The sequence below is a fragment of the Tauraco erythrolophus genome, chromosome 2 (genome assembly GCF_009769465.1).
Source record: "Tauraco erythrolophus isolate bTauEry1 chromosome 2, bTauEry1.pri, whole genome shotgun sequence".
Lineage (NCBI taxonomy): Eukaryota > Metazoa > Chordata > Aves > Musophagiformes > Musophagidae > Tauraco > Tauraco erythrolophus.
Genome location: NC_141466.1, coordinates 78,352,904 through 78,375,197, shown reverse-complemented (window position 1 = coordinate 78,375,197; position 22,294 = coordinate 78,352,904). Strand labels below are relative to the sequence as shown.

Genomic DNA, 22,294 nt, shown 5'->3' with positions numbered 1-22,294 from the left:
CAGTTTCTGGAAGTACTTTCTTAACTGAACGCTTGAGCACTGATGACTATAGCAGAAACTGTTGTCTTCGCTTTGTGCAGGAAGCGAAACCTGTAGGGGAAACTGTGTTACTCTCACTTTGTGCAGGAAATGAGACCTCGCCAGGAAAATTGTTGGTGTGAGGGAGAGTATGAAATGTCCTGTGGAGAAACTTGCCTTTAATGACTGGCAGGCAATGCTAAAGCATGATTGAGACTTGCAGATTAAAATGATGCTGGAGTCAAAACCATGAGGAAGAACCTTCCAAGTCACTGGTTCCAATCCCTGCTTTTACAGGGATCGCATCCTGAGGAGGTGCATAGACACTGGTCTCTGATGTGCACAGTGTTTTGGAAGTGGTTTGTCTCTTAATTAAGTTTCCAGGTGGGAGTCCAGCCTTTCTAGCCTGCAGTGGTTTTTTGAAGGAGAAAGATGGCCTTTTGATACTTGTGATGGTTGTAGCTTTGGTTTTTGTACTCAGTGTTGAGATTTGACTTTCTCCCCAGCATGGGACATACTTCACAGGGCAAGAACTGCGGAATATTTTTAGTTTGTGTAATTTCCTGTCCCACATTTGCATTCTTTCCTCTGTCTTCAAAGTCTGCAGAGTTTGAGGCTTGTTGTTCACAGAGTAGCTTAGGATATTCTGGGATGAAAAGTGACATTTATAGTACTGTAAAGTCATATTAGTCTTGCAGAGATATTTTGGAGGTAGGCTTTAACCATAGAATCCATTCTTCTAGAAGTTGTGTGAATATTTAAATCTACAGATTATTTCAAACTAATTGGAACTGTATGCTTTCTGCAGTTTTCAACTATTGTCTTTGAACATCATGATCAATTACAGCACTGTTGACACTTACGAGAATTATATTGTCAACTATTAAGACCAATGCTCTTAGTGATTTTTTTTTTTCCATTTGGCATGCTCTATGATACTTGCTTAGTAACAATAATAGCCTTTTATAGAAATGCTTAAGCTCTCTTACCTGTAACAGTAGACATATAGAAAGTCTATACAGTTCTCATCTGATTCCCCTAGTTAAGTATGGTGCATACAGCTTAAAGTGCTCATTCATGTCTTCCAATATTTTGAGAGATTGGCTTTGGGTTTGTTTCTAGCAGTCTTTTGCTTACATTTATTTGTTTTATGTAATTAAAGCTTACATTTTACACAGCTATGCAGTGATTCCCAGTGGTAAAATCTGTGCTTAATTGTTGAATCTGAAGTGCTTTGCCAGAGCAGTTGTGTTAGTCACTGTGGCCAAAATAGCAGATTAGCAAATGTATTCAAAGTTAGTAACCTCTGATTTGTTCTTCTAGAGCCTGCAGAGTGACCTAGAGACAGAGCAGGTGAAGGTAAACTCCTTAACACACATGGTCGTCATTGTTGATGAAAGCAGTGGGGAAAGTGCAACAGCTGTTCTGGAGGAACAATTGCAGGTAAAATGTTAGAGCCCTCTTTTTTTGACTGTAGTAACAGGCACTTTTAAAGCCTTTGCATATAATTATTAATTAATTTATTTGTGTTTAAAGGGAATTTATCCTAGAAAGTAATTTAAACTAAAGTGACCTCTAAAGATCTCTTCCAACTCAAACTATTCTATGATTTTAATATTTTTTAGAAGTAATATTAACATAAAGAATTATTAAATTTGCTTAGCATAAAACTTGCAGAAGTGCTTTGGTGACTTTCAAGCTCAATTCCTGATGAGTCAAGCTGTTTGCATTCATAGTGACTTGGGCACTTCTGTAGTGTACGCTTTCAGCAGTTTCACTAAAATGGGAAGATGCGCAGTACACCTGTTATTTTGCGTAAGCAATTTTCATTAGGAGGATAAAATCCGATGGTAAAAATATTTAAAGACATGAGCACAATTTATCTAGGTAATATCCTGTTTTCCCGTTTTTGTCAGAAGTTAGACTGTAACTTAAGGTATAGGGAGTGTGAAACAGAATTTATTGAAACAAAATTCATGCTGTTTTGTTCCCTCCTTTTGAAGTCAATCAAATAGCTCACTGACTTCAGCAAGAGTGGAGACAAGGCCATAGGTGAATGCTCTTGAAAAGTTTAACCTCCGGCTCTGTGCAATACAACAATAGCGAGTTCTGTCAACAAGATAGCTGTAATGTAGAAAGAGGTTACTGTAAAGTAGATATTATGCTTCTGAATATCCAATTTTTTGAGTTTCCTTGTGAGGCTTCTGAATGTTCATGAGTTTCCTGATTTTGTAGAGGCTGGGCGAGCGGTGGACAGCAGTTTGTCGTTGGACTGAGGAACGACGGGTCAAGTTGCAAGAAATTCAGCTTTTATGGCAGGAGCTGCTGGAAGAGCAGGTTAGTAGCTCTTCAATTACCCAGAGTAACTGGTTGATATGTGGAGGAAAAAAAAAACGACCAAAGGAATAAAAACCAAACCCCTTAGTAGGGTTTAACAACTCTCAGAAAAACACCTTGAAAAACTAGATTTTGTGTTATTGTTTGAGTCCTCAGCATTTCTTGAGGAGTAAAGTAGCTGTGCAGCGCAAGAGATGTATTTTCCAAAGCTTAGATAGGAAAGTTTGTAATTCATTATAAAATAATTTTCGAGGTAGTTTGCAAAATGACCAAGAAGTGGGAATATCCACGCATCCAACAAAATGACAACGAATCACTAAACATTTGGTGGTTTGGTAATTAAAGAAATTTTCCTAATTAAGGTGTATAAGCTTCCAACATGGATATGTGTACACAATTGTACAATCAACTAATCAATAGATACTGTATTCAAAATCAGTAATGTAAAACATTGGTCAACATAGTGAAGGATGTAGCTTGTCTCATTTTGCTGGTCTTAGGCAAACGGTTGAATTGTGAGAAGGTGGCATTGTGAGTGTTTTTCTTGCTTTTATATTGCACATTTTATGTATATATTAAATATACTGTTCAAACACAAATTAACTGATGACATAAATACGTTAACACAACTACAGGTGTTAAGTTTGCATGCCTAGTGCTAGAGCTTGTTTTGTGTCTCAGCTTAAAATATTTGATGGCTTTTCCTTTGAATGTTTTACTTTAAATTATTTTGTTTTCTTAAATGATGGTATTTGTCACTGTAAGCTGTTGTTTAAACTCTTCAGTACATGCAGATTGTTCAGACATTTGAAAGAAGTAGAACAGTGCTGATATAGCTGTTGCTATCAGCCTGGTTTCTTTGAGAGGGATGTTTTGTCTGGGTTTTTTGGGGCTGCATATGTTTCTCCCTGTCCCCTCCCATATCTGTTTGCAGTATATTGATAAGCTGAATTAGCAGCTTATGTGACCTTGTTGTTAATGTGGACCCGAGGCTCAGATTCTGGTTTATCCAATGCCAAGTATCTATTTTTATACATTTCTTTAAAATACTGCATTCACATGTACATACAGAAAACTATGTGCTAACATTTTCTGACAAGTCTTAGGCAAAATAACTCTGAGTTGAGAAATAAGGATTCCTAAAAAATCCTCATTCTGTATGTCAAGGTGTGGACTTCCAGTACTCTGTTTTGATGACCCTACGTGAACATGTTTCTGCCCTCTTCCACCCTTATATTTGTCTAGGGCAAAGTGACCACTCATTGACAATTACAATACAGTTAAGAGTACCATCTTCTGTTGGAGCTGCTTTGCATTCAGCTTTTTTTAATTTATATGTAATTATGTTGCTCTGTAAAAGTGAAATAACTTAATTGGTGTTTATTTAATGTAGGATGTCAGATAGCAAATAACGAGGAGATAGAAGTTTATTGAAGTGGCTTAGATCAGCCTCTGTTTCCATTTGTTGTTCAACTCTGAACAATACATTTCTTACTAACAGGTTTGAATTACAGTTCTCTGTCAAGAATTATCAAATCACCTACAAAAATTACAATTTGAAACTAGTTATAGAATTTATTACAAACACTTTGCTAACACAAGTAGCTAAAACATTTAGGTACTATCATTTTCCATTTTACCCAACCAGATGGAGAAATGAGCAACAGTGATGCATCAGCCTTTTTGTGGCTGCCTACAAAATTTTTGGAAACCACATTGCCAAGTCAACACAATTCTTACCACTCAGGAAACAAATTCCTCAATCAGTGCCAGATATTTCTTAGCGCTGTGATAATTATGTTTCAGTTTTCTAGGGAAAGTTATCTTTGACTGCTGATTTAGCAGAAATTAATTGAATACATTGAAGGGTTTTTAAGCTCCTCTTATGCATAATGTTGACTAGGATGTCAGCATGATTTTTCCAGGGAGTATCTGGTGGTATGATTTTGTTTCTCACAGGCTTACAGCATTTCCACCACCATCGTAATTGCTGTCTGTACGTTTTGCATATTGGTTTATGTTGGCAATGTAAACTGCCTTAACCCTTTGGCCCAAAAGTTGCTGTAGTCAGTTCTGGGACAATGCCAAAAATATACAGCTAAACTGAGGAGCCTAGTGGCTGTTGTAAAGTTTGTTGTTCAAAGAACAAAAAGGTCTGCCTTACTGTATAATTTTTTATTTTTATTTTTTTAAGCACAGAAAAGTAGCAGTGTGCCAGTGGCTATGTAGCTGAGCTTGATAGAAAGCTGGAGTCTATGAAAATGGCTGTGCAGCAGCAGCAATATGTTGCAACATAAGATAAAATATATAAAATCCTTCCTGATACCTGATGCCAGTTATTGCTGGAGTTTCTATAGGAGTGCATGTGACTGAAAAGAAGTGAGTCCCAGGACAGGTTTCCTAGAAAAAAGTGGAAAAAGTTCAAGATCCTCGAGTTAGTACTCTCCAGAGCAGATCACTCCAGCTTTCAGTAGTTCATGAGATCGTATTTACTGAAGTTATTTTGCAATTGGAAGCAGGTACCATAAACAGGGAGGCAACTAATCAATATCTGAGTCTTTGACTGACTGCCTGGACTAAAAGGGCTCTGAATTATCAGTGGTGTAGCTTCTGGGCGAGAATGTTAGTAAACACTAGTTTTGAATCACAGAGGAGAAAGAGAGGAGAGTGATAGAAAGCACACATACCATTTTGATATATTTAATTCTAATATAATTTATAAGTCCTACGTCAGCTTTATACAGTGATATCTGGTCGCTATAAATAACTTTGAGGGGAGTGTGCTCTGATATGTGGAAAAATTGTTTTGTTGAAATTGTTTTGCTGGAAAGTATTACTTAGTTCTCTGATCTGATATTTTTTGTCCCCTTTTATGTACTATTTTTGTTAACACAAACTGAAATTCCTGCATATACAGACTGCAGAACTGTGCTTTGAATGCAAAGATATTAAAGAAGGAATTGCCAATAGCTCTTTGACAAGCTTGGTATTCTCTTGTGCTATTTTTCTTATGATCTGCAGTGCTTATTGAAAGCTTGGTTAACTGAGAAAGAAGAGGCTTTGAGTAAGGTCCAGACAAGCAACTTTAAAGATCAAACAGACCTGAGTGTGAATGTTCGAAAGCTAGCAGTAAGTATCTCTATCCTGTCAAATGTCATAGACTGAATGAATGGCAAATTACCAGTTTGACCCCAGTAGTAGCTGTGAATGCATGATTCCTTGGGAGCCAGGCCAATACTCTTTCCTTGCCAGATTTTTTCACTTGAATTTAAATGCGTACAACTTACTCCATGGCCCTTCCAGGTTGGTGTGTCAAATGTTGGAACAGCTATCCTGGGTTTTTGACAGGGTTTCGAGTTTATTGCAGGCCACCATTCAACTTTCACCCAAAATTTGGAAAACACAGTTACGTGGTTTTGTATTTTTGGTTTAGTGTTGGTTTTGGTTTTTTTTTAATACATTGGTGCAGCTTGTACCTGAACTAAGCTTGTAAATGTTACTCAAGAGATACTGCTGATTGCTCTAGGAGCTGTTTCAGAGATGTGCTCTTTTTAAGAGTGCTGTTAGTGGTTTTTAAGAGAACTGTTTTGAAACCTATGATTTATTTGTTTCAGGGTAGTACATGTCTCCCCCTCACCTTGATATTGTCTTTTAATGTTTTCTTTTAACATTAGATTTTGAAAGAGGACATGGGTATGAAACGGCAAACACTAGACCAGCTGAATGAGCTAGGTCAGGATGTGGCCCAAATCCTTGGGAATGGCAGAGCATCCAGTAAAATTGATCAGGATCAAGAAGAACTAACTCAGAGGTGGGACAGCTTGGTTCAGAAGCTTGAGGATTACTCTAACCAGGTACTTAACAAGGTTTTATTCCTTTTAACTGTGATTACATGTCTGTATGTATGCAAACCTCATTGATGCTGTCAGCAAAATTGCTTAGGTGAGTTCTTGGCATCAGGCTGGAGAGGTAGGTGAGTGCTCTTTTCATGTGAGACTGACTTCATCTGCTGACAACGCTGTGTGTGTTTTTTGGTCTTCAAAACCCCAAGTTGTTAACCTGACTAGTACTATTACTCCTTTCTCACACAGATTAAGCTTCATTTTTCTGATGAGTAAAGCAGGCTTGCCATGTATTATCAATCAATACAAATGCCTTTAAACTTTATAAGAGTGCTGGGACTGGATTAAATCTGATACTAAAAGAAAACAAAGAAAAAACCTAAACCCCAGAATAGATAAATAAATGGGAGTCATACAAGCATTTATGCTCTGTGAGTATGATTTCTCATCTGTTGAAAATAGAGTAGTTGGTTGTTTGATATGTAATGATGATAGCCAAGCTGGATTGTTAAATGTTTATTTTAGTATTTTGAGTGCTTGGTAATATTTTTATTTAGACAGAACTCCCATTGGCTTCTGTGAGAATTTTGTCTGACAGTTTTATGACTCATATGTCCCTTTTATTAAAATGTTATTATGGTGAAGGCTGTGGCACTGATTCACAATCCATTTAGTGTATAGTGAATGAGCTGTGCAGTCTGAGCAGGGGTCTGTTTCAGCCATGTGGCTTTAATTTGTTCCTGTGTTTAAGTCAAAGCACTGGAAGGTGCCAAATCCTGTCTTCATCCTTTCACTCTGCCTAAATATCAGGCACATACTTAGAATTTACAGGTTGATTCCCATGAGACTTAACTTTTATAAGTTAAAGAGTGTGGAAGGTTTCTATTGATTTGTGTGAGTTTTTGGGTCAAATCCATTATGTATTGAATCTTTCTGAGATCTAGGCTTGGTTTTATGGGGTACAAGTATAAAATATAGAATTATGTGTTAATAAACCCAAAGGACTTTGATTCTTTCTGTGAGCCAAGAAATTATGAAAGAAAATAGATATAATACTTATTTTGTTTATTTTAGTTCACTTGAACTGGCATGAAATTCTAGTTGAACTGAGAATTTTGATGCTTGGTTCCCGTCTGTTAAATGAGAATATCTGTAATAAAGGTGCTTCGTAACAGCTAGGTGTGGTCATTTGTAGGAGTGAATGAATGGACTTTTATGATTGATGAATAAAAGAAACTAAGCAAAAGTAATTGTTTGTGTTAAAAATGGCATTTAACCCTTTTGCTAAATTATTTTGTAGGTAACTCAAGCTGTAGGAAGTGTAGGGATGTCACAGGTTTTACAGAAGACTGTTGTGGAAACAATGCCGTTGAATGAACAGGTAGTGGTTAAACAATCCAGACAGGAGTTGCCTCCACCACCACCTCCAAAGAAAAGGCAAATCCCAGGGGACAGTGAAGCAAAGAAAAAGTAAGTATATGTCCCTGCCATTTTCCCTACGGTATACTAGTATCCCTACTAGATACTGCATAGACTCATGTCTCTTGGTCTTGGCTTTTGATTCTTTTATGCAAGTGAGGAATACTTAAGTTGCGGTTGAGAGGTTGGGTTTGGGGAATGCGAAGGGAATGTTATGTACAGCCTTTTTTTCAGAGCAACAGAAAGCCTGCAGCTTCCATTAATTTCAAAGGGAAACAGGGGTGTTTTCTCAAAAAAGCAAGTCTTCAGTCCTTTGTACCTCAGCTCTTTTGCTGAAAGATAGAACAAATTATATTTACTTTTTTTTGAAAACCATCTTCTTGTCTCGTCTTTGATTAAAAAGTGTTGTGAAAGTGTCAAGTATTTTGATTTATTTATTATTTATTTCTAATCTCCATAAAATATAGGGGAGAAATGGGAGAAACTGCACAAAAAGGGCTCAAAAACCTATTCCATTTCCCTGGTATTTAGTATTAAGAACAATATTGCAGTGATTTCACAAGTATATCTGGAGTGACTGACTGATTTGCATATATAGAATCATAGAATGGTTTGGGTTGGAAAGGACCTTAAAGATCATCTAGTTCCAACCCTGCTGCCATGGACAAGGACACCTTCCCCTAAATCAAGTTTCTCAAAGCCTCATCCAACCTGGCCTTGAATACCTCCAGGGATGGGGCAGCCACAACTCCTCTGGGCAACCTATTCCAGTGTCTCACCACCCTCACAGTGAAGAATTTCATCCTTATGTCCGATCTAAACCTACCCTCTTTCAGTTTAAAACTGTTACTCCTTGTCCTATCACTACACTCCCTGGTAGGGTCTCTCCCTGTTTTTTCTGTAGGCCTCCCTTTAAGTACTGGAAGGCTGCTGCAAGGTTTCTCCAGAGCCTTCTCTCCTCCAGGCTAAACAATATTTAATAACATGTGTTGCATTGCCTTTATTAAATAGCATATCTAAAGCTAAAGGAATTTCAAATAAAATTAAATGAATTAAATTTAAATTAAATTAATTAAATTAAATTTTCCAATAAATTAAGAAGGTAAATACTGTAATACTCGTTGTTTCGCTTTTTGCGCTTGCATGAGAAAATGAGCATTTCTTTGAGATGTTTAAATCTTTGAAAGATAGTTTAGGGAGAGGATAGAGGGATGGGTTAAGAGCAGGGAGTCACTCTGGTCGGTGATGTGTGTTTGCACAGTAAGAAGTTATCTTCATTTTTCTGGAGGATGAATGGAAGTTTGAAGGGGTGAGGAACTTGCCCAAACCAGCTTGAGGACACTGGTCAGACCGTCTGAGCCTTGGTGAGGGTGGTGTGTGCATGTGGGAGTCTTAGGGCAGTAAAGCAGTCAGCAATCCATCTGCCCCTCCTTCCCTGTGTGTCTCACGAGTCGGAGAAACTATTTCAGACTTTGAAAGGAAAAGCGATTTGACCTGTCATCTTTTTTTCCTGGAGTTCAAACTGTATTATGCCATCCAGAGGGACCTTGACAGGCTGGAGAGATGGGCCTGTAAGAACCTCATGAAGTTCAACAAGGCCAAGTGCAAGGTTCTGCACATGGGTCTGGGCAATCCCAAGCATAAGTACAGGCTGGGCAGAGAATTGATTGAGAGCAGCCCTGAGGAAAAGGACTTGGGAGTGCTGGTGGACGAGAAGCTCAACATGAGCCAGCAATGTGCACTGGCAGCCCAGAAAGCCAACCGTATCCTGGGCTGCATCCAAAGAAGTGTGGCCAGCAGGTCGAGGGAGGTGATTCTGCCCCTCTACTCTGCTCTCATGAGACCCACCTGGAATACTGCATTCAGCTCAGGAGTCCCCAACACAAGAAGGACATGGAGCTACTGGAGCGAGCCCAGAGGAGGGCCAGGAAGATGATCCGAGGGCTGGAGCACCTCTCCTATGAAGACAGGCTGAGAGAGTTGGGGCTGTTCAGCCTGGAGAAGAGAAGGCTCTGGGGTGATCTTATAGCAGCTTTCCATTACTTAAAGGGGGCCTACAGGAAAGCTGGAGAGGGACTTTTTACAAGGGCATGTAGTGATAGGACAAGGGGCAATGGATTTAAACTGAAAGAGGGGAGATTTAGATAGAAGGAAGAAATTTTTCGCTCAGAGTGGTGAGACACTGGTAAAGGTTGCCCAGAGAAGCTGTAGATACCTCATTCTGGAAGTGCTCAAGGGCAGGTTGGATGAGGCTTTGAGCAACCTGGTCTAGCCAAGGGTTTCCCTGCCCATGGCAGGGGGGCTGGAACTGGATGATCTTTGAGGTTCCTTCCAACCCTAACCATTCTATGATTCTATTAAGGACAGGGTCAGTTAGAACAGGCTAAACTTTCTCATGTTTTTGCCCTTTCTGATGCTTTTGCCTGATCTCAGTTACTTATGTTCAAACCAAAAAACAAGTAGTACCTAGAATTTTGCAGATCTTCTCAGGAAAACTTTGCGTGACTAGCAGTGACTTCTGCACTTCTTGCTAGGCTGTTATTCCATGTTAGGATTTACACTGTCTTAAGTAGTATAATTGTAATACGGCCCGACTTGTGGTCTGTCCTTCTCCCAAGTTCTGTACAGTATTTGTTAATTCGGGAGTTAGGTGGGTTTTTTTAACTTTTTTTTTTTTGTGGTGATGGGTTGTAACTTAGAGGTTTTAGGCATACGACAGTTATATTAGTATAGACGTGTCCACTGTAGCCAAACATATTAAGCTATAAGCTAATCTTTAGTCAGCTAAGCGTTCAAAAAGGTTGTCCACTGTCACTGCCACGAGTGCTTAAACTGCTAGTTTTTTCTTCAGACTAAATAGTGTTGCAGATTTTTATGCAATCTGGAACTGTCATTCTTACTTGTCTTGTGCCTGAGGTTTAGTTTATTACTTTCAAAATACTCAGCATTGAGCTGATGGTATATTTTGTGACATATTAAAAGAAACAGTAATAGTTTGCATGAAGATAGTTATTAAAAAAAAAACCCAAACAAATTGCACCGTACAGTCTTGATTTGCTCCCAAATACTAATACCATGGACATAATTTTTACTATGGCATGTTTTTGAAAGTCTGTCTCTATTCTTTTGCCTGTGAAGTACTAATATGAGAAACATGAATCTTGTGTGCAGCCTTGCTGTCTTGAGATTGAGTAATGTGCTGAACTTTAAGACTTCTGATTTTTAAGACAGTGTGACTGAATAGGGAAAAATGACAAAAAAAAAAAAATGTCTGACCTTTTAAACCAGGTTTGATGCTGCAAGTGCTGAGCTCTTGAACTGGATTTCAAAATCAAAATCTGCCATTCAGGCCACAGACATCAAAGAGTATAAGAAGATGAGAGAGACTTCAAACATGAAAGACAAGTTGAAGGTAAAATGGGGAGATAGTGTTCCGGTGAATAGTGTATTTTGTCTCTCAGCTGGCTGTCATCTGGAGGTGTGGGCTGATGCACATTCTTTGTGGGGATTAAGTCCTTAGTTGAGTAGTTTCAGAACTGAACATAAATGGAAATCTCTGACCAGTTGGACACAAATTTTTGCTGGTGTTGGGTTGCACAATCCACAGGAAATTTTAAAAACATGTATTACTGATATCTCCTTTGGAGTTCTGATAAATGTCTGTCTTCAGGATTAGTGTCTTTTTCACTAAGAAGCATGTTTTGCCTTTGTTTCACAGTTAGAGGTAGACTTGATTGACACCACTTTTATAATTCTGGCGGAGATGGGCTGGTAGGCTGCTCAGAGACCCCTAAAATCATGCTGTGACACTCTGCACACACTGTGCCACAAAGGGTACAAAGTGTTCAGTTGTTGAAATGTTTGGACGTGTTGCTTGCTCTATTAATTTTGCAGAAAACATAGTTACAACTCATGTACAATATTACTGACCAGCAAGACAGAATAGATAATTTTACAGGATCCTGTGGGAGCCATGAAATAGCCATTTTACCTTCTGTTTCTCCTGTTTCGGGAACATATTCTTGCCTTTTTGGTCCTTGATCGTGCTTTGTTAATGAAGGCTTATGGGAGCTTTAGCAGAACCTGAACCTGCTTTGGGATCAAAGACAATACTTAAAAATATCTAAGGAGACTTCTCAGAGCAGTAGTGCAAAATGGTGCTAGTAGAAATGTTTGGAATGGCAGTACTGTTGGAAATAAAAACCAAGACAACCCTCCCAATAGATTATTTATAGATCTTTATGAATGTTTGTAGCCCTTTATAAAATAGGCTCCAAGACTATCACCAGGTTCCCTTGAACAGCACTGTTTTTAAATGATTGAACTCTAAGTGGTTAGGACAGTGTTTGTTCTTCCCAACTGTGCAAATAAATGCATTCTTCTCCTGAATTTACTGTGACAAGTCTAAACCAGAGTAATGACCTTGGACCTTTTGAAAATATTTTGATTTGGAGATACTTTGTAATCACAGAGGATGTTCAAGTTATAGCCTTGTGTCCAAGGAACTCATCTTTCCTCTGTGGATATATTCTACCCATTGGCTCACACAGCCAATGTATGTGACTTGAGGGAGGAACTTGTTCCTCTCAAAATCTTGATAGTCACATAGGTTTTTCCTCACCATTTCTTTATGAAGGACAGTGAAGCACTAGATCTTATGAAAGTGGATTACTAGTGTGCTATAGTTATTGCTGTTTAGACTTCCAGGGAACAGGTTGTTTTTCCCTTCTACTGGGAATCTTAGTAGAGACTGTAGAGGTGGAGAGGCTATTTTAAAAAAGGTCTTTTCTCCACTGGTTCACATTAATTACAATTTTTGATCACAAGTGACTTGTTTTAGCTGGTGTCTCAATATCTGATTTCACATAGCAGGATTGTCAATCCTCTTCACAATATTTTATTTGTGGTGGTGTTGTACTAGTCTTTTACTTGCTTGGTACTTGTGAGAGCTAACGCCTTTTACATTTGTTTTCTGAACAAAAAGAACTAGCATGATCTTAGAAGGTGCTGTATCCATGAAAACTGGAATATGTTTTCGGTAGTAGTGGCAAAACATACGTTACTAGGAGCGGTGGGAAAGTAAATAAAAAATACCCTCTCTGAAACTCAGTTCTTTTGTGGCTCACTGCGTAGGTGATCGAAAAAGAAACAGCTGAAAAAAGCCAAAGGTTAGATGAACTGAAACAAAGTGGACATGTTCTTTTGGATCAAATGGGAAAGGGTAAGCAACTTGAAAGTTTTTCTGTTTTGTGATTTAATCAGATGAGTTGCTGGGAAATAACACTGAAATACGCTATCTCCAGTTAAGCATCGCAGTATATTCCTTCCCTCTCCCTCCATTTTCTTTCCTTCAGAGACACTGGTCATTGTTACTATTATTGACCTATGTTTTTTTTTTTTTAAAGCTTATGGGAAGGCAATGTTAATATTATTTTGTTTAATGTTTGTGTGTTCATTTGAAACCTTTTAAGGGTTATTTTTTTTCGAAATAGAAGTAATTTTTTAAAACGACAGTAGCATGCTTTTAGAGGAAGGAGTTGGTTTTAAATTGTGTGGAGATTTTAAGTATAAAATTTTAAAATTTAACTGCCTTAAAGAAGTGGAAATTTTGAAACCAAATTGCAACTTGATAAATGTATGTATATCTCTTCTTATAGATTTCTCTATTTTTGTGGAAACTGTCGCTATGTTTTGATGATACAGTCACAATTTTTATGGTTCAAAGGCAAGAGAGAAGCCTACATGCTTAAGGAAATGATTGGTTGTCAATTAAAACACTTATCCCTGGAAGCTTATAATTAACATTGGTGAAAGTTGAATCCTTAATCTTTGCCAAAATCTTGTTTGATAATATGACAAAACTCCATCAGTGAAATGTGACCTTCTCCATGCAAGAGTTATTCATATGATCAAGAGAGATCTACTATGCCCTTGGCTTCTGGTGAAGTTGCGATGACTGACAGCGTTCAGACAGATGAAAGGATGGTATCACTGTCCTGCATCCTTTTGGAAAATAATGATTTCCACTGGATTTCCCAACTGTTACATTTTTTCTAGCCAGCCTCTTTGCCTGAATGCCTCAGTCTGCTAAACATCCTCCCCTCCTTGCCTACTGCAGCTGAAGCTTTTTACAGTGGGTGCCATTGCCATGAAGCTGATGGCTGGAAGCCACTGATTTGACCTGGATTTAGGTTATAAAAATTTGTAGCTGTTCCTTGCCTTCAAACCTGGAGAGAAATCCTCCCTCCCTCCCTCCCTGAATCATGTCTGCATGAAGTGTGATGTTGTTAGCCATTGCTCCCTCTCTCTCCCAGGCCAACAGGATTTCCATCTACCTTTTCAGTGAATTTATTGCTGTTTTCTAATTTACTGCTTTCCTTTATCTTTGTGGAGTCTAGAATCCTTAAAAAAAAAAAAATCACTGGAAGCTTACTTAAATAAAGCTTATTTTATTGAAATCTGCGTATCAACATTTTGACATAAATCATGGTGGTGAAGAGAGTCATGATAGTCAAGAGTCAGCTCGTTATAAATTCAAAAGTTATCAAAGAGAAAGAATGGCAGTGCAATATTTGACTCTTCATTTTATTGTTAATGTGGAAATAAAAAGCTGAAACACTATCAGTAGTACGTACAGTTTTATGCATAGTGGACTTGGAATCAAATGTTAATGCAAATGTGCACCTGTATCTGAAGAGGAGAAAGGTTAAATGCCTGTTAATCAAAATGTGTTACAGTTAATATAACAATAATTTATATAATCTTTTTAGAAGGACTTTCTACAGTGGATATAAAAACTGTGATGGAGAAAATACTGTCAGGGTGGAAAGATGTGGTTCAACATCTGGAAGAAGTGGCCAGAAAGATAAAGTATCAGGAAGATATAAATGCTTATTTTAAGGAAATTGGTGAGCTTGAGAAGACTGTAACTGAGAAGGATGGCTGGCTTAAAAATGACGCTTCTTCAGCATCCCAGCCCTCAGCAGTCATGAAAGACTTATGTCAGGTAAGTCTGGCAAAACCTGTTTAATTTTGATTGGAAGCTGTTAGGAGCAGAATACCCCAGAAGACCTTAGCCTAGTCAGTAAGGTAATTCAAAATTTCTGAGGCATCCAGGGCACCAGATTTGACTGGAAGATTTTGGTACCTGTGTCACGGGAATACTTTAATGTTGTTGTCCTAGTAGTGTGGAGGAGCTGTGCTTCAGTACCTCACTAAAATATTTGTGGTAACAAGGCAAGTGTGAGATTTGGTTTTGGTTTTAATATTTCACAGCGGGAGTTAACTCATCTTGTAAGCCTGAGTCCACGGTTGGAACACCTGAAAGCCACCTGCAAGGCACTCACCTCTCAGCCCATGCCTCCAAACTTCATTCAGGAGAGCTTGAATGGTTTTCTTGATCACTTCAAGTTGACTCATCAGAAACTAGAGGAACGTCACCAGCAGCTGAAGAAAGGTAAAAAAAAATACAAAAAATATTTTTTTAACATAAACCCTTCTGATACTTGTGTTCTGATTTTTGTTGTTGTTTTGAGCTGATTGAAAGCTCAAGGAAGTCAGGTAGAGTTTTCGTACTGACTTTAGAAGGCTTTGGGTCAGGCTAACAAAGTCTTTTTATTCACCTGAAAGAATATTTGTATGACATCCTCTGTGCACACTACAGAATAAATTGTTCCATGGTGTTTAAAGGGGTTATGCAAGGATGGAACATTTCTGAAACTACGTTTAAGGAATTAGCAAAACATATTTAAGGTGGATAATATAGTTTGAAAAGCTGTGTGTCTCTGGCACTTACAGAAATAAATAATAACACTAGAAATGAAAAATGGAAGATCAGGAGAACCTTGTAAAACTGAAGTGCGCATGTGAAATTTATTCTTTTTCATAGCTTTATTGAGCACATTAGTCTTACATAATTCCTTTTGGAAATTTCATCTTTGAAGTGATTTGGAATCCAATTTGCTTTTCAGGCACTTTCTACTTGGGTTTTTGTTGCGTTAAAAATTTCATTATGAACATTCAAACCAGTCATGCAGGCTTCTAAAGGACTTTAAATGTAGTGCACAAAATATGTAGCTCTGTTAATGTTTTACAGCTGAATAGCAAAAGCACAGACCTGTAAGGAGATTCTTTTTTCTTTAGTTTTCATTTTCTTTCTGAAGAATTCAGGGAAGCGTTTTGCTAACGGTCCCAAATGGAAGAGCATTAACATTTTATTCTGTGTGTAATAAAAGTAGGTGCAATTACTAAATTGTTAGGCCATCTATATAATGTGTTGCACCAGGCCTGCAAGCTTCAATTATATCCATACAGAAAACTGTATGAATAACGTATCTATCTGCCATGCTCAAATTACAGGGTGTGCTTTTGTTCTTACTGTGAGCGATGATTATTTTATGACTGTTCTGGGTTCATGTACTTTCGAATAATTTCATTGTATTGTGTATTTTAGTAATTATTACATGATGTGACAAAAATACTCGTTATTTTTTCATGCCACACATCACTTGAGGTGTTGTTAGTATATTTGAACGTTATTACTTGGTAAAAATACTTTGCATATCATAATATGCTAAAGGTACATGCTATGTATATGGATTTTTTTTTAACGATAATTTCTCTGCAGACTGTGTATTGCTAAACAACAGAGACAAGTGTCAGTTCAGGGTTTCTGTTGTTAATTTGCAGTATAGTTTGAATTGCTGTGAGGTAAAAGAACTTCCAGAGCCATATAACTGGGAGAAACAACTGTTGGTGGTACCTGAGCATTTGTGAACTTGGGAGGCTTTGACTGACCAAAGTCCAGCTCCTTTCATGGCTCTTTGAGCCTCTGAAAATTCTCTCATGGAATGCTACCCAGTCCTATCTCTACAGGCATTTTTTATGGGAATTGTGACTTTTTTTTTTTGTCAATGGAAGGCTATTTTAACTATTTTCTTCAGGATTTTGCTGTAGTTCAGTGACATTTGGTTTTTACTGAATTCTTTTTTTTCCTGTTTAAATTGATCCGGGCTTTTTGAGAAGAGGAAGCTAGATAACTCGGATTCTCTCTAGAAATGTTGGCTCATTCCTTAGTTGTAAATGGTATGACAGTTTTGACAGTAAGCTGTTGAAAAGCTACCTGGTGAGCCAGAACAAGGCTTAGATTAATTTTCACTTGTGGCAGTAATGAAATTGCTTAGGAATCCAAGGCTGGAGAATGTGCATACCACAGTACAGGTTCTACAACTGAAATCCTGTTTGCTGCAGTTTTGTGTATCTGGTGTTTTCATTCTGAAATGCCAGAGTGAGGTACTGCCTCCTGCTTGGGATTCCACAGAGGGCTGGCTCAAGCAAAATCTGAGATGCAGTCAAAGATTACAAGCAGATATTCCCTCCAAGCTTTAATTCTCTTTTCAGTCTTCCCAGATAGCATCTCTGTTCTAGCAACAGGCTGAAAGCTTTTTTTTATATATTTGTGTGTATGTGTACATAAAAATGAAAAAAATCCTCTCTAAACCCTACTACTACACTAATACCTATTGTACGTATGTGTGTTTTTATATACATATGTTGAAAAATACTAGCTTATATAGTTACTATATTTAGTGTATTTCACTTTATATGTAATATATGGCTATTATATGCTATACTTTATATTCTATATACAGTAGATATATAGTAGTGTGAGTTTCCATATAAAAAGTAGATACGTCTAAAACTTTTTAAAATGAAAAAATACTAAATTGTAGGGATTTAGGCATGCAAAAGCCCAAGTACTATTGATTCCACCACCCTGCCCACCCCAAGAGATTTAGGTGCCTAGGTGTATAAGAAAATTTCAAAAATGGGTTTGAGGTTTTTAAATATTTTTTTTTCAGGCAGGTGGTGGTGTCTGTCTTCATATATTTATTATGTTCTATATAATTCATATATATTTAATATTTTTTGAGAGGAAAAAGCATTGCCATCAGCAGAAGAGTTTTTTGGCTTTTGGAAGGTCTCAGCAGGATTCAATGTACAAGTACATCTCACATGATTTCTTGTTTGTAAATGAGTCTGATAGCTTTGAGTATGTTCACATCTCTGATAATTTGGGTCTCGTGTCTATTTTCTTACCTTGTACTTTGTTCCCTTACTTTTTTTAACGATACCAGAGACGGAAAGCCAGCCGAGCCAGGAGTACGTGGACGCCCTGCAGCAGCTGAAGGACACGCTGGGCGAGCTGGAGCGCGAGCAGCAGTCCATTGCCAGTGGACTGAGCGACCCCAGTAAGGTTGAGAAGGCCCTGCAGCAGGCGAAGGTAGCTCTCACCTTCACACTAAAGCTGCTTATTCAGCCACTACCATCCTCCTTTCTTCTCCCTTGTTTGCAGTGGGGTGACTGAAACATCACTTAGAGGGAAGTGGACCAGGGAACGGTGTGTGGACGTGGCTGCTGGGGGCTGCATGTTGGAAGCTGGGTCATGGCAGGCTGCTGAGGGACGTGTCTGGGTGAGGGCTGGGTGTCCTCCAGCCTCCAGACTGAATGGCTGCTTTCACTGCCTATGCCGGGAGATGAGGCCAAGAGAACTGGGACTGCTCGGCTAGGGGAAGAGGAGGCTCTGAGGGATCTTCTCGGAAGTGCCACAGCACCTCAGACCATCTGGGCAGCCTTCCCAAGCTCCCTGCAGTGTGCTCATGTCTCTCGTGTGCTGAAGAGCCTAAACATGGACATCAGGGCCCTGAGAGCAACCGCCTCCAAGGAGCTTGGTTGGATCAGGTCACTGACCTCATCCAAGGTCTGCTCCTTTGCTTCTGAGCACGGTTGTGAGGAAAGCCAGGAGCCGGGGGCTGTCCTTCCCTCCCTGCAGCCACAACTGTGCCTGGCCCCTCTGGCGCGCTGTCCTGGGGGGCCACGTTGTCCCCGGTGGCAGTGCAGGCTCCCTGGACCTGCCTCTGCCCTCTTGCCGTGGTGTGCAGGTTTGTAATCCTCCCCTCCAGGTGCTGGGTGTAGCTTACCCGGATGTGGGATGCCTGCCTGCTGGAACTGCCTCGGAGGTTCAGCTCCTTAACAAAGCCATCCCATTTCATCCTGCTCAGCTGCACTTCTCTGGCCTCCAGATTGCCTTGCAAGGGGAAACAATGCTTGCAAGCCATAAAGATAATTGATGCACAAATGCTGACATGTAGAAATGGTGTTTTGTTTCCTATTATGAGCCTATAAAGTAGGGGAAAAATCTGTGGAAGAAAGTTGCTTTGTAAATATCAGTTAGTGGGTCAGGGTTGGAGCGAAGGGAGAGAATCATGCATCTCCAGTACTTTCTTTTCTTTTTTTTATTCTTAAAAAAACATAAGCAAATACTTCCCTGCCCTCTCCACTGTTCCACTGTTTCCCACTGCTTTGTGAAAGGATACTTAATTCAGAGATGTGTATTTTTCCCTGTGTGGTGGCATACAAGGGCTGAAGATGACTCTGGAGGAGCTCTTGAACTCTAGTTGCTGAGTGGGAAGATGCTGTGTCTGTCTTTATATCCTTCTCTATTCAACAGACTGATCAAATAAGTATTTTTAAGAGCCTAGTAAACAGGGGTGTTAGTGCTTTGTTTTTTTGAGCCAGCAGATTAAAAAAAGTTCTGAGTTCTTTGGTTGTCTTCTTTAATGTTGCTTCTGTATTGTTTAAAGTTGACAGAGATTTTTCTGGTCCATAAACTAGCTGAATTGCGATGACGTTTAGTCTTTTGAGGCTTATCTTTTCCTTCTCCCTTTTCTTCAGAGACTAATTAAGCTGAAAGGACATACCATGCCAATGTGGGAACTTTAAAGAGTGGGATGGGAGATGGGAATAAACTGCAGAGGATGAGCTGCTTGTGGACCTGGGATTGTCCAGCTCCTCCTTCTGCAGGCATTGATAAGTGCTTCAGGCATAGACCCAAGCCAGGGATTGACTCGATCTGTGACCCCTGTGCAGAAAGCTCTTATTTGCAGTAATATATATTCCTCCTTCTAGTCTCACTGCTACCTCACTATCCATCTTTTTAGGAAACTTTACACTTTATCCTGTTTCTTTCCTGTAAATACAAAGTAAAGTTGAGAACATAAAGATATTGAAAAGAAGACTGTTCCTCAATAAAATATAGTGAAATATGTGCATGCATCCCACATGTACATGTTAAATGTCTATATTAGCTAAGTTAAAATCATTAAATTAGTAATGGTTTCATGTATTCATTTCAGATTTCACTCTTAAACAAAATTTAAGCAGGATAACCAAAATGACCAGTTTAATGAAGTGGCAGTGTTTTTCATGTCTTAGCTTGTACCTTCAGCTGTTATTTTTCCTTAATGTTAGGAAATTAGCTATTTCAGCTCAAGTGACTCTTCATATCAGTAATGCCATAGTGAATATATTTGGTTTGTATCCTCCTTGTATTCCCACTGGAAGAGAGTACCCTTTAAAACTCAAGTGTTCAGTGCTTTCATTGCCACTAGATGTTATAATAATTTTACTTTACAAAACTTGGAAGGACACACTCAGCCTGTTTATGTGGGCTTTGTTTGTTTTTTCATTACCAAAAAATATAAAATATATATCCTTGGAGGAAATGAAAAATCTGAGGTCCTGGTATGTTTACATTGCAGTTTCTTTTGTGACTGCAGTGTAACGTAGCCATTGCTTTGCTAACTTGAGTGCCCATACCGCACAGCACAGGAGGGGTGTAGGTGCCTGGATGTGTTTAGCTACGTGGCCAAGCTTTACAGCCCCTTCTGTAATCTCTGCTACTGAACCAGTAGAGCAGCTGAAGGTTTTGCTGCTTAAAAGGTTGTTTGAACATCTCTATTGCAGTAACTGGAATGTCATTTTTCACTGAATCTGCACTCTGCACAACAAAACATTTCATGTGCTTGCACTTGTGTGTAAGCATGTACTTGTTGTATGGCTAATACTGGAAGCAGACATATTTTTTCCTTTTTTCTGTTTTTCTTTTTTTTTTATTTTCATTGCAGACTGTTTGTGAGACACTGGAAGCCCAGAAGCCCAAGGTAGATAAACTTGCTGAAGAAACCAAGGCTTTGGAGAGACATGCTTCTTCGGATATAAAAAAGGTCTACATGCAAGAATTCAAGCATGTGCAGGGACACTGGGACAAGTTAAAGATCAAAATTTCCAAGGATGTTAAACTACTGGAGGAAATTACATCCAAGTTGAGAATATTTGAGGTAAAATGGAAGGATTTCTTTGTTACTTGATTCAGTTGTTTTAGAGCCCTTTCTTCCTCTGTATTGCTGTAGGAGTCCAGATGATACTGAATGAGAAGTGAAATGTTGATGGGCCACTGGTCTGGCAGAGGCTGGGAGCATACACAATGTCTTTGTAGCAGGATAGCAGAGGACTTTAATGTGCCCAGGATATTATTTTATCTTCCAATGGTATTTTTCGCTTAAAACTAGCATTCCTCTTCTTTCAATACCAGAAGCAAAGGTTACACTAAAGTGAAGGTTATGTCAACTGGGCTGTTGAAGGCTTGATCCCATCAGGGACTGAGTGCCCTCTATTGTGATTGGTGTCAGATGCTCAATGCTTTACTAGTTTGACATCTAAAATTGAAATTTCATACCTGCTATAGAAAACCTGCTCCTTCAAGAGGGGTTTCTGTCAACAGTAATAAAAAATTATTACAGCCTGTTAAAAACGAAGTAAAGGAAATGATTAGGTATAGTGATTTTCCCAGTTCTATCAGATAGCCTCTGAAATGTCAGGAAGGAGAGTTACAGAATTAAGATTAATCGGCACTTTTACATATTTTTTATATGTATATGTACATGCACATATGAAATCCTACATGACAGAAAATCCCAATGCTTTAAAAATGAAGTTATTAAAAGCAAAGGTATTTAAAGAGTATTTAGATGTTTAATCCATTGATAAAGAGGGGAGAGATAAGTGCTTAAGTAACTTAACTGAGGTTGACTCAGTATTTACTGGTTAGATGAGTTTCTTTGTGTTTGCTTTAAGTCCTTTCTCTAGTCTATTTATATTTCCCTGGGGAGAGGAAAAAAAATAATGAAAACTAAACATATAATGATTTTGCCTGTGGCAATATTATTGTGACCCGAAAGTTAAATAGGCACTAATCCATACTTCAGTATCAGCTTGAAAGTCGAAGCTCATGAGAGCAGTATAAAAGCCCAAATGTAATGCTGTTTTTGATTTTTTTTTTTTTCCTAGAGCAATGTTCAACTAAACTTGAAATGAGTTTCATATTTTCATTGTCATATATTTAAAAATTCAAAAAGCAATAAGGTGCTTTTAGAGATTCTTTGTGTCTTGGGATGATCTTAGACTAGCCTGCTCCGTAAGGGACAACAAAAAGTCTTTCTATAAATATATTAATAACAAAAGGAGGGCTAAAGATCACCTCCAGCCCCTACTGGACTCAGGGAGTACGTTAGTCACTAAGGATGAGGACAAGGCTGAGGTCCTTAATGCCTTCTTTGCCTCAGTCTTTAATAATAAGGTCAGCAGTTCCCAGGTGAGCTGGCCTTCGGTGTCTGAGTGCAGGGAGGGAGAGCAAATCGAAGCTCCTGTGATCCAAGAGGAACGGGTCAAGGATCTGCTCCTTTGGCTGGATGCCCACAAGTCTATGGGGCCTGATGGTATCCACCTGAGAGTCCTGAGAGAGCTGGCGGATGTCATTGCCAAACCCCTGTCCATTATCT

At 38.7% G+C, this 22,294-nt stretch overlaps 1 protein-coding gene across 1 annotated transcript in view; it reads left to right on the top strand.

Annotated features, from left to right (window-relative positions):
- The window catches only part of UTRN (utrophin), a 366,325-nt gene that overhangs the window by 58,016 nt on the left and 286,015 nt on the right, over positions 1–22,294 (top strand). The window contains exons 12-22 of the mRNA XM_086631518.1: positions 1,342–1,461; positions 2,254–2,355; positions 5,377–5,484; positions 6,030–6,209; positions 7,498–7,667; positions 10,905–11,028; positions 12,750–12,837; positions 14,387–14,622; positions 14,892–15,072; positions 17,753–17,898; positions 20,582–20,794. Of these exons, the coding sequence (XP_086487644.1) occupies positions 1,342–1,461; positions 2,254–2,355; positions 5,377–5,484; positions 6,030–6,209; positions 7,498–7,667; positions 10,905–11,028; positions 12,750–12,837; positions 14,387–14,622; positions 14,892–15,072; positions 17,753–17,898; positions 20,582–20,794 (1,668 nt within the window). The remainder of the gene's footprint in view (positions 1–1,341; positions 1,462–2,253; positions 2,356–5,376; positions 5,485–6,029; positions 6,210–7,497; positions 7,668–10,904; positions 11,029–12,749; positions 12,838–14,386; positions 14,623–14,891; positions 15,073–17,752; positions 17,899–20,581; positions 20,795–22,294) is intronic.